Source organism: Furipterus horrens, unplaced genomic scaffold (assembly GCF_987537825.1).
Source record: "Furipterus horrens unplaced genomic scaffold, mFurHor1.1.pri manual_scaffold_10, whole genome shotgun sequence".
Classification (NCBI taxonomy): Eukaryota; Metazoa; Chordata; class Mammalia; order Chiroptera; family Furipteridae; genus Furipterus; species Furipterus horrens.
This window is the reverse complement of record NW_028327180.1, coordinates 28,927,189-28,939,694: the sequence shown is the minus strand read 5'-3', so window position 1 is coordinate 28,939,694 and position 12,506 is coordinate 28,927,189. Positions and strand designations below refer to the sequence as shown.

At 41.7% G+C, this 12,506-nt stretch overlaps 1 protein-coding gene across 1 annotated transcript in view; it reads left to right on the top strand.

Moving 5' to 3' along the window:
* SH3RF1 (SH3 domain containing ring finger 1) overlaps positions 1–10,719 on the top strand; it is a 152,086-nt gene extending 141,367 nt beyond the window's left edge. Inside the window, exons 11-12 of the mRNA XM_090288850.1 lie at positions 15–376; positions 8,279–10,719. Of these exons, the coding sequence (XP_090144976.1) occupies positions 15–376; positions 8,279–8,447 (531 nt within the window). The 3' untranslated portion in view covers positions 8,448–10,719. The remainder of the gene's footprint in view (positions 1–14; positions 377–8,278) is intronic.
* The last annotated feature ends 1,787 nt before the right edge of the window (positions 10,720–12,506 follow it).

Here is a 12,506-nt window from a genome sequence, read left to right as displayed (position 1 = left end):
TTTTTATCTTCCAGAAAGAAAGAAAGGGTTTGTTGAAGTTGCTGTCTGGCGCCTCCACCAAACGGAAGCCCCGAGTATCCCCTCCAGCCTCTCCCACCCTGGAGGTGGAGCTGGGGGGCAGCGAGTTGCCTCTGCAGGGAGCGGTGGGTCCGGAGCTGCCGCTAGGGGGCGCCCACGGCAGGGCCGGCTCCTGCCCCGCCGACGGGGAAGGCTCCGCCTCCTCGGCAGTGGCTGCAGGAGCAGCTCTGGCCCAGGAGGCTCTTCATCGCAAGACTAGCTCCCTGGACTCTGCTGTTCCCATCGCCCCACCTCCTCGGCAGCCTTGCTCCTCCCTGGGCACGGTCATGAATGAGTCTAGGCCTGTTGTTTGCGAAAGGTGAGTTCAGTGTTTCTCCAAGAGAAAACTAAGAACTGCGTGGCAAGCTTCGTGCTGGAATATTTATTGATATCTAAGATATTTTTTCACATCCCCCTAAGTTTTTTAAAACTAAGTATGTAATAACAGCCTAGCATTGGCTTTCTTTTACCACTTGTGTAGCCTACGCTCGTCTGCTTTTTCCCTCTTGTGTGCGTTCCGCGGGTTTAGGCCTCCAGCCGTCTTTTTGTGTAGTTTCTCCAGACTACCACTCCAGAATTGTATCTGGATGAAATTGGTCAATCCCTGGAAACTTGTTCACTTCATCCTTCTTCTTGCTTCTCTTCTGTTGCCAGCGATCGCTCCCTTGCTTCATCCTTTGCCTTTTTTCACTAGTACCTGCTACTTGTAAAGCAGCTAGAGAATTCCACCAACCAAGAGGATTCTCTTTTTATTCTTCCTGAGGCAGAAGAGCGTGGCTCAGTTATGAGAGACCTATTACCCATCCTGATCCACTGACTTGGTTCGGTTACACTCAGAGCAATAGCCCTGTGATTCTGGCCTTGAATCACAATTAGAAGTGTGAGCAGTTCTGTTTGATGCAGCTGCTGGAGGGTATAGGAGTAAATTAGGAAAGAAAATATATTTAATAAGCAAATATCTTCTAGGATTCTCTGAATTAAAAATGAAGTACTGTACGTTCCCCAGGAAAACATCATGAAATACACTAAAAATAGTGGACTGTTTTCATAAGTTTTATGCCCTTTGTACCTGCATTTCATAAATAAGAGACATTTCTCTTTTGTGGGGGTGTTGCCTTTTAGGGAGCATTTCCTATTATTGATTTGAAATCTTGCTATAAAGTGCTATACTTTAAAATGACTTGAATTCCTCTTAACTCAGTATTTCAGATGAACATTTGTACCCACCAAAGTCTGAGGTCTTCATTCATATATTTTTGGGCATATATTTTACCCAAAAAATAAACTATAAAAGAATAAACTTTAAACAAACTATGTACATTAAGTATAAAACACATAACTTATTGTATATTTTTATAATGAGGTGAGATAATTTTCTGTAGTTCTAAACCCTTATAAAATCAGTTTTGAAATGAGATGTTACCCCAGAAAGTGCTCTTTCCCCACAAATAAAATTCTGTCCATCCCCTCATCTATTGTGCTCTTTGTAAAGCTTTGCTAGTTTGTCCTGAATTCACGTAATTTCCTTTTCTGAGTGTCAACCTTATTTTCTGCAGTATCACTCTGCTTTCCAGGGATGGAGCCTCTATCCCTGGAGTTAGTCCAGTGACTTGTTTACTTTCTTTTGGTCACAAAGGCTCCTCCTCTGCCCCCCCACCCCACCCCCCGGCATTGATCTGCAGTTTTCCCTTCATGCCCTGAGTCGCTCTCTTCTTTTCCCTGTCATTTGTGGTGTTGGTGCGACTGTTCAGAGTGCTCATTCGCTTTGCCCAGACGCTGCCCCCCCCACCCCCGGCACTGGCCCCGGCACTGCTCCCCTGCCTCCCCCCAACCCATGTGTTCCTTTTCAGTTGCCAGATGTCCTCAGTCTCCATGGCTTCTGCATCCCAGCCCCTTCCTCAAGAGGAGCTCATTTCTAACAGCAGGCTCCCACTGTTCGGTGCATCTGAAAAAGGAGAGCAGACAGGTGATAGCATTCAGGGAGCGCGGGATGCATCAGTCAGGGAACATGGAGACTTTAATGATGGGACAGATGGGCACGGGCACTCTGGAATTCTCTGGCATGTTTTTTATAGAACCGTTCCCATTTTTACAAGTGGGGAAGGAGTCTTTGGAGAAGATTTCTGCCCCAGTTTATATTTTTATAATCCATGTGTTCAGTGGAATATTAAATGTGATTGCCAGCCTGGCCATCTATTCACAGTCCGTTTGCCTTCATACAATTATGGTGATAATATTTATTTAACTTGGAGTCTTAGGTTTGCCTCACTATAAAAACAATAGGAAAATGTGTGGAAACAAGTAGTAGGGGACAACATCCTATTATTCACTGGGAATGAAATCTTTTCATTAACAACAAGCTACCGACTATGTCACTTTCGATATTTCAAAACTTTCAGCACAATAAAAAAAGTGCTTAATGCTACAGAGGAGGGAACAATTAACTTTCACATCATTATGTTTCAGAAAGCATTGCAGGATCCTAGATTCCTTGATTCACAGTCTCAATATCAACAACTCCTGCCCTGGCAAAGTGCAGAATGGAATGCCTAGGGTTTTTTGGTAGAATTTTTACTGATAGAATTTCATAGAACTATTTTTTAGTGCATAGTCTTGGTATAGTATAAGAGAGGATTCATCTGCAGATTATAATGAGAAGAAACATAACATTTCTTCTCGAACCATGACCCTGTCCCATAAATCTAAAGTGGAAGAATGTGAGGAGGACAGCCCGCTGTCAGTGGAAGAGGCCTTCCCGGGAGAGAGAGACTTAAAACGATCTCACAATAAGGAGGGATGAACCTTGAGGTGTGTTGACAGGTCTTGTAGCCCAGAGGATTCTCTGAGGAACAAAAGGATTCTTTTGTGTTTGTCAGAGAGGCTGAAGAAAACAAGCAAGAAATAACGCTGTATCCTGGGGGCAGCAAATGTATAATTGATGACAGCCAAAATAATAGAGCAAATATTTTAGGCTCTATTTTACAGGGACTGAGGAAAAAATAATCAGGAAATTGCAAACAGCAGAAATAAAATATTTCAGAAGGGATGACAAATAAAAGAAAGTATACATGACAGCTTTTTTTGTCTTCTACTAAAAAATATATAGGCAAAGGGCTTAAGGAGATGTAGCAAGTCATATCCATGTATATTTGTAAGTTTAGGAATTAAACGGATAACCATATACCTATAAACCCATCTCCTGCATTAGAAGAGAACCTGTGATCTCTGACCAGGGATTAAGCTAGAACACTTGGAAATGTACAAAATAGACTGGGATCGGAAATCTCTCTCCAGTTTATAGGAAGGTAGTCGGCCTAACCAGCATGATTAATTGGGATCAGTGACAGTGAACCCACTGGGTGAAGCAATGGACATAATTTACTTGGACTTCCAGCAAAAGGCAAAGAGAGCTAGTATGGTTTTGTCAGTAAAATACTTAATTGGCTATTAGATTGTTGTAGCAGCTAACAGAAAGCTGTAAATGGATACCCACCCAGACCAGGGTGATGGGCAGAATGCCTCCCAGAGCCACAGGGGGTCCAATTTGGACTATATCAGGAGAGATTAGAAACAAAAATGTATCAACTACAGAGAATGCAAGCGGGGCCAGGAAAATGAAGGAAATAGAAAATGTGTACTAATAAAAGTTTGCAAGTGCCCATTTAGGTGGAAGCCGGAACACCATAGCCCAAACCAGGAAGACTGGCATTGGGAAGTCAGTGGAGTGTCTTTCTAGAGCAAGCTTCTGTCTCTCAAATTCCACCCTGGGAACTATCACCAAAAAGTGAATTAGTGTCCAACAGCCACAAGAGGCAGAGGCCCATTTAGGGCCGAGGCTGTGAGCCACGCTGTACACGCCGCACTGCCTCCCCGGTGCGCTGTTCACAGAGAGCAGGAAGTACTTGCCCACAACCAAGTTACCACTCAGTTTTGGATGTTTTTACTTTTTTTTTTCTCTCTCTCTCTAATGTTTCCATTATTTTTACTTGCTCATTCATTCGTTTATTTTTAAAATTGTGGTAAAATATATATAAAATATGCCATTTTTCCTATTTCAAATATGGTAGCATTAAATATATCACATCATTGTGTAACCATCACCACTATCCATTTCTAGAATATTTTCATCATCCCAAACTGAAACTGCACCCATTAAATACCAATTCCCCATTCCCTCCCTCCCCCTCCCCCAGCCCGTCAGCCACCATTCTGCACTCCGTCTCTGTGAGCCTGACTGTTCTGGGCATTTGTGAAATTGTGTGATGCTCTTCTTTTCTGGGTGGCTTCTTTCACTTAGCATAATGTTTCACAGTTCATCTGCGTTGTACTATTGGTCAGAATTACATTCCTTTTTAAAGACCTTTGTACATTTTAAAAAATAGTTTCACTGTAATTGGGCCTTTTCTTTTTGTCGTTCAGCATGCTGATTGAGAATTATCATATGTGCTCGGCCAAATGGTACAAGGCACATAAGTGAATTACCATCCTCTCCCCCCTCGAGCAGCTTACAGTCCAGTAGAATAAACGAGACAGGGATGCAGATGGCAATAATACAATGTAGACTGGGCCAGGTGCCATACAAAATATATGTGAGGCCTCTGGGATCTGGTCAAGCATGAAATTACTTCCAGCCTTGAGGCTAGAAAAGATTTCACAGGGGGTGACTGGAGCGCAGCTTTGAGAAGCTGACAGGGTGTGGATGGGCAGAGAGGCCGTCAAAGGCAGTTCCCAGTGGAAAGAACCTCAAGACCCCAGGTTTGGAGTCAGGGAAGTAAAGGTCCTATCTGGGAGACGTGTTCAGGTTTAGAGACCTGTTTGGTACATTCATGGAGATAATAGTACCTAGAGCTATAAAGAGAGACTGAGGCCAGATCGTGTACGGCCTTACATACCAGTCTGGGGATTTACCTTATGCACAGGCATTGCAAAGCTGATGACGATTTTTGAGCAGCAGGTCATTACAAATAGAGTTTCCAGTTAAGAAGATAAATATGGTCAGTGTAGAATGGAATGGAGACTGGGAAGGATCTGAGGCAAGGAGAACAGGTACATGATTTGATTAGGTGGAAAGTAATGAGTTTGTCCATAAAGGATGGTGGCAATGACAATAAAGAGGAATGGACGGGGTACAGATTTTGAGGGAGGATTTTGACCTACCATGGAGGTCATGGAAGAGAAGTCTTTGACTCCTGAGATTCAGAACTTCCCAAAAGCCCTATTCAAATCAAGACAAGCATAACCTGAGTGAGGCAGAGTCCAGCAGCAGATGGGAAGGACCTCTACAGCTGTGCTTTACATCTGTTTGTTGGTCTGTAAACATTCTACTTGGCAAACCCTTTCCATGCCTGAGATAGCTGGCCAGTTGTGCCCAGTATCTGGCTCCAAGAGTTCGTATTAGAAATCTGTATGCAGACTACCTCACAAGGCTCCAGGCCAGAATCGGAGCTGGACAGTTTCTAAGTAGAGCCTGTGACTGCTGCACCTGGTAGTCTTCATACAATCAAGACTGTGTCACAGTTTCCATTATGCACATAGTTTCTCACTCCACCCCCCTGGAGGTTTATAACTTAGCAATGAAAATGTGCTCCCCCGGGAACGGAGCAGGAAGATAATGTTCATAGCCCAGCAGCAGTTCTAGTTCAAAAAGTTTTTGACAAAATTTGGTTTAGTGCATTTCATTAAATGCAAATATTCATCTAATTCGCTTTAAGTTTTTCAAAAACTAATTTTGTTTCATTTTCCCTGGAAGGCAACTCCCAGAGATCTAGTGGGGAACATATTTCATCAGATATCTACTCTGAATGATGTGAGTCCCTGGTACACTTTGTTTCCCAGAGTTGTAGAGCTTTTCCCAAATTTTATTTTCCCCAAATGGCAACTGTTTACATTGCTTTTTACATGGATTGTTAGCAGATCGGCAACAGAGTTGAGAAATCTCGTCTGGGTGCCTTCCTTCAGATAAGTCCAAGATGAAATTATTTGTCTTCCTTTTACAGATGTCAGAGAAGGGATTCCAAAACCTTAACTATGCCATTCTAAAGTTTGTCAGATCTCTGTATCAGGCAGTGCTCCTTTAGGTTGTGTTCTGAGTCTGTTTCTTGGGTGGTGGTGGCGGCCAGCTAGCTACTAAGTCTGGCCCATTCTTCACCTCCTTGAAGCACCTGACCCCTGCCTGCATTGACCTCAGCCATATGATCATAATGGGGTGTGAACTATGTGAGCATCTCACACTCTCACTACATTACATGATAATACCTGTTTAACTCAGTCCAGTCCTATTCTACAGATGAGCAAACTGAGACCGAGAGAGCTGAGATAATTGGCCCAAGTTACTTTTAAGACTGTGTCAGACGCCAGGCCAAGGCTTCCCCAACAATGCATTGCCTCTGCCTTCATTCCATACTTGACTGAACCCTACGCCTTGTTGTCTATAAATATTCATGTTTGAATTAACCAAACCTTTCTTAGAAATGATAAGCCAGCCTCCTTTTTGTGCCTTTGCTTCACATCTTGGAGGATAATTTGGTCTGTGTGCTCAAAGAAGCTCTGGAATTATTTGGGCAGCCACTAGACCTTTGCAGAGATGCCTTTTTAATAGAGTAACAACCTGGAACTCTTGCTTGGTCCTTTTTAATGAGAATGGATTATGATCTTTATGGACTGGAGATGGGTGAAGCTAGCAATCTTCTGGAAGGATGATACTCTAATGGGTTTTATGAATTGGGGGACAGTTCTGTAGAATTGTTCTCACTGTCATGTTTTTGAGTCATAACATTATTTACTTACAATCAAGAGTGGATTCTGTAATCTGCTGTGTAACAAATTACCCCCAAAATTTAGTGGTTTAAAACAATAAACATTTATTCTCTCACAAATTCTGTGGGTTGGGAAATTGGGAGCAGCTTCTCCGGGTGGTTCTGGCGTAGGATATTTCTTGAGATTCCAGTCCAGGTGTCAGATTCAGCTACAGGTCTCTGAATGCTGGACTGAGCTGCAGAGCTTACTTGCAAAGAGGCTCACTGTCATCCCTGTTGGCTAGTTCATTTTGGTTTTTGGAAAGAGACGTCAGATACCCACCACGTGGTTCTCTCCACAGGGATGTGGAATTTCTCACGACATAGCAGCTGATTTTTCCCAGAGCCCACATCCAAGAGAAAGTAAAATAGAAGCCACGTGCCTTTTATAACCTAGCCTCAAAAATCACACCCTGTCATTTTCACAATATATTACTGACCACACAGTTTATCACTACAGATTGTTGTAGAAGGCTACACAAGAGTATGAAGACCAGGGGCAAGGCTCACCGGGGCCATCTTGGAGGTTGGAAAAAGCAAGAGAAGAATAAAGGAGGGCCTTAATGCTGGAAAAATAAAAAGAGATAAAAGGATATAGAGCATGAAACAAGTCATCTTCCTCCGCATGTAAATGGGATAGACAACATTAAACCAACCAGGCTTCTGGGGTTTTTAAGTGATAATTACAGTTCTTCCCTCTGATGTCCAAGTTGAGAACCAATGGAGAAACAGACACCGCTATTATACTAATGGAGATAAGAACGTTAGTCTCATTACTGGTGGATTTGGATTGAATTTGTGGCCACAATTTTCCCCTCCCTGTCTAGACTTTAGGACAACCTGCCCCGGGGCGGGGCGGTGTGGGGAAGATTTGAGAATGTAAAGCAGATGAGCTCCCTCAGGTGTGCTGCCTTGTTTGTGTCAAGCCCCAGTGTGAGGGACACAGAGAGACGGACTTTCAGTCCCGCTTCTAGCAGGTAGGCCTGAGCCCTGGCCCACTGTGTGTTCAGTGGGACGGAGAGGCGGAGAGAGCCCCCTGGGCCTGGGGCAGGCCTTCAGAGAGGACGGAACCCACCTGCTCGCTACTCTTCCCAGTCTCACCAATCAAATAAATCTGCTCCTTTCTTGGGGAAAAGAAAAGGAAAGGACGTTTCCTCCAGGGAAATGGAATAGAACTTTTCTTCTGCATTATGGAGATTCCAAGGGGACAAGAATGGCATTCAGAAAACCAGTCTGGGTCATGAATAGTGGGCTGTTAAGCATCACAAAACTGTTACTACCAAGTCTACTTAACAGGGAATAGTTGAATTTCGAGTTGTTTTATAAACATTATGAACAAACTCATGCTACTTCCTATTCTGTTTGTATACACCATTTTTTATCACTACTCTGAATGGCCTTAACTAAAGGATATCTCTTTTTTCCAGGCACAGGGTGGTGGTTTCCTATCCTCCCCAGAGTGAGGCCGAACTTGAACTCAAGGAAGGAGATATTGTGTTTGTTCATAAAAAACGAGAGGATGGCTGGTTCAAAGGCACATTACAACGTAATGGGAAAACTGGCCTCTTCCCCGGAAGCTTCGTGGAAAACATCTGAACAGACTAACATTGAGAAGGCTTAAAACCACATACTCAACAAAATAGCACAACGCAATGGAATGGAAAGAGCACATCTGTGGACTTCCAGGTGGTGAGGAGATGAGCAAAGGATCGGCATGTGACCCCAGAGCCCCCGGCACATTGAGACCAGCAGGAAGTGTGAAGAAGACCTGGATGTGGGTTTTGTCACTCTGGAGATTCTGATGTATAAGGTGTGCCTTGTTCTGTCTGATGTACTATACAGAGAAACCTTTTTCTTTTTTTAAAGAGATATAGCTAAAGTGGACAATTGTTTACAAGGCTTAACTAATTTATTTGCTTTTTTTAAACTTGAATTTTTCTTCTAATAGATACATTCTTTGGATTATGATTTTAAGGAATTATTAATTTATGAAATGATAGCTAAGGAGAAGCTGGATTATCTCCTGTTGAGAGCAAGAGAGTCTCTGTAACAGAGAATGAACGCCTCCTCTCCCCGCACCGGTGTTGGGTTTTTTTGTTTTGTTGTTTGTTTGTTTTTGGCTTTTTTTTTAAGACAGAAATGCCAGTTCTCTGATTTGGTTTTCCTCTTCAGGAAACCAAAACATGCCACTGAATCAATATCAATAAGGGCCTGGGGTCAGGAGACAGAAACTTGAGGAAAGAGAAGTTAACGATTACCTATCTCTCTGGTTTGGTCAGGAATCACCCTTAAGACCTAGTCCTCAATTTAATTTTGTGGGCTTTTAATTTTCCTAGAATGAAATCAGTGAAAGGATAAGAAAGAGGAAAGCACAACCCTTGAACAAAAATGTATTCAGAAATATATTTAGTTTTCTAAGAGAAGCAGCCAATTCATTGGCTGGGGATTGGAAAATTTGAAGTTGTACTCCTGCCTGAGAATGGCTGTGAAATGTAATTTGCCCATTTTCCCTTAAGTGATCTGCATGCCCAGGACACAACCAAGCATTTGTGAGATAGTGGTGGTAAGTGATGCCCTTGTGCTGAAGTCAAAGGCTGTAAGAAACACTGTGAAACGTTTATGTTCACCCATGCGTCTTCTCCCACCGTTTTGCATGTGTTCCTGGATTCCCCCAGTAATCTAGGCTGTGCATGGTCTATGTATTTCATTGCAACTTCCTGTTGAGGTGAGTTTGCACTCAGTTGACCAACACAGGAACTGTAAAATAAACAGTACTTTTTTTTCCCCCTCCTTCCCCAGAACCACTACTGACCACTTTCTCTGAGTGCACCTACTCCCTCCCTGGCTGAGGTGTCCATCAGCCATGACAGAAAGTCATGAGTGAACATGGTCCTTTCTATGTCCTCCCAGCTGATGGGTGTCAAGGGTGAGCCAGGGGGCTGCTCCTGAAACTGTTCTCTTGCAGCTCTGGGAGGCTTGGCGCGCAGGAGGGTGCCCACACCTTGCAATTGTGGCGGGATCCAGCTGAGCCTGTCTTTTTATATCCGTTCTTTGATGTCACTGGCCTCTCCTACCCATTTTGTTCCCGTTCCACACAGCCATGGGCCTGGCCATCCTAAACAACAGAAGGAGGGTAGACAGCTGGTAGTAAATAAAATCCTAGCTACAGGTTTCTCATGAACAAACACAAAAACCTTGTCGTTGCTTACTTTTAAAGAATTATAACTGGGAAATAGAAATATGAACTGAAAAGTTTTCTTGCAATAGCAAGAGGTTTCATGGTCTTAAAAAGATATATTATGTGGTTGAAGTGAAATCATTCCTAAATGAACCATTTTTTTTATAAGACACTGTACATTATGTTCCTGTGTGTTGAATTTTTAAAAAAAACTTTACTTGGATATTCATGTAATATATAAAGGTTTGGTGAAATGAACGTTAGTTAGAAAAAAAAAAGCTGGCATCAGCTTTCATCTGTGTAAGTTGACACCAATGTGTCATAATATTCTTTATTTTGGGAAATTAGTGTATTTTATAAAAATTTTAAAAAGTAAAAAGACTACTACAGTTTAAGGTAATTTTGTACCTGTCTTTTCTCCATATTTTAAGCCTTGTGATTGGAGTCCCTCTGTTAACAGTTTCCTGGTATGAAGTTGGTTAAAATTTCATCTGTTAATAGATCACTTAGATAATATAATGTATGGGTTTTCTATTGTGGTTTTTTTTTTTTTTTTTGAGACAATAGATGGAGATTTTGTAACAAGGACTTGTTACACATTGATAGGGTAATGAAAAAATTGCAATTTATCATGTTAATAATTTGAAGACTGGAGAAAAGGTTCAAGATTAAAATTTGATGTTCATCCTTTATATGTTCCTTGTGTCAGTCCTTAACATTGTTTTCTATTCTTTTCCTTTTCTTTTTTCTTTAGCCTGGGGCACATTTGACTTAATATCTACTTCATAAAAATTCTTTGCATGTACCTCACAGAAAATGTCCATAATAGTCATTTTGGTGGTTATACTACATTTTATCTTTTCAACTAACAAACTTTATTTGGTTAGTTCCCAAAGAAGTTTCAAGTCTTCTTAGAAGAGTTTGTGGGGGGAGTTTCACCTCTCCCTCTTTATGGTGACTAAATAAAATAGTCTGATGACTCCTGGAAGTATTGACTTTGTCATAGAAGGAGCGCCAGACCCACAACCAACTGTGGGATCACCCTCGCAAGGCTCGGAAACATGATCTATGATTTTAATCTTCCATGGAATGCCAACAAGTCGTAAGTTTAAAAGGACCATGTATAATATGTCGTTAAAAAATACACACACACACACACATATATATATAAATATTCCTACTTTTTAGTTACTATCAAATTACTTATCAGGATGAAAAATCATGAATTCTAGGTTGTTTCATAGCTTTGCCAAGAAACTCTTTGTAACCACCTGAACAAGTCAATTATTACTTAGTTTCTTCCTGCTGCTGCTCTGTGTACCTCCCTGGTGAAGATAAGGAGCCAAGGAGACAATGTCACTGTTTTGAAAAACGCTGTTTTAATATGTGGTGCTTGTTTCATATATTTTATCTCACTCCCTTGCAGTGTATGAATATAATGCCTTTATTGGTCTAATTGGATTTAGAAGGAAATAATTAAGGTGATGTTTCCAACTGCTACCCGTTTAGTTTTCTATTCATAATGAAAAGGCGGTTTCATACCTCCAGAGGTTCAGGTGGAAATTTCAATCCAGAACTCTAATAATTAGAATTCAAGTTTGGAAAATGCTTTCAATAGACTAAGTTGTATAACTCATTGTATGTATCTGTGTGAAATTTTTAGAAATATGTTTTGAATCAATTAATCTATGTCCTTATTTGAGGAAAAAGAATATGCCAACCTACCAGAGTAATTCAGAGGATATTTACAGAAGATATTGGCCAACGTCCAGGCTTAGCAAGGGCTCTCTCTTCACTCACTCCTGTGTGCTCCAAGTTGGAATGGGGTGTCCAAGGGGGCTTTGCTTCTTCCTGATAGTAAATCACCGAGATAGGACAGAGCTATTGGAGTGGTAACCAGCCAAAGTGAACCATAGCCATTTTGAAATACCCTCTCTCTGGTTTACAAATGAACGTTTCTTTGTGTTTTTTATAAATAACTTTTTGACTTGGCTAGTTCCATTTCTAAAATGTCACCTTGATCTCACTCAATGTAAATTCTTATTGTACTGCAATGACCCATATTCCCAGGAACCAGGTTGAAGAGACCTGCAGTTGGCACTAACCTTTGTGCCATCATCCAATAATATCATCATTGGGTCCGACCACTTTTAGCCTTAGTGCCACACCCTCTTGATAGAGCTGTTGTAGGCAAGAGGCTGAGTAGTAACAAAAAAACTAAGACCTCCTTCACAAAGCAGAAAGTGTGGGAGCAAGGAAGATGTAAAATTCATAGAGTTCTTGCTGGCACTATGGCTAGAGTGTTTTTCCAGCTCTTTCTGCAGATTCTCAAGTTTACCTTTCAAGAAATTGTATTATTTTTTTAATTTCAATTCTTTTTGAAAGTGGAGTCTTTGAAAGACCCAGTATGAGATAGAGCTCAGTTGGGCACAACCCAGGTGGCCATTCAATCACAAGACCTAATCGATAGCTCAAAC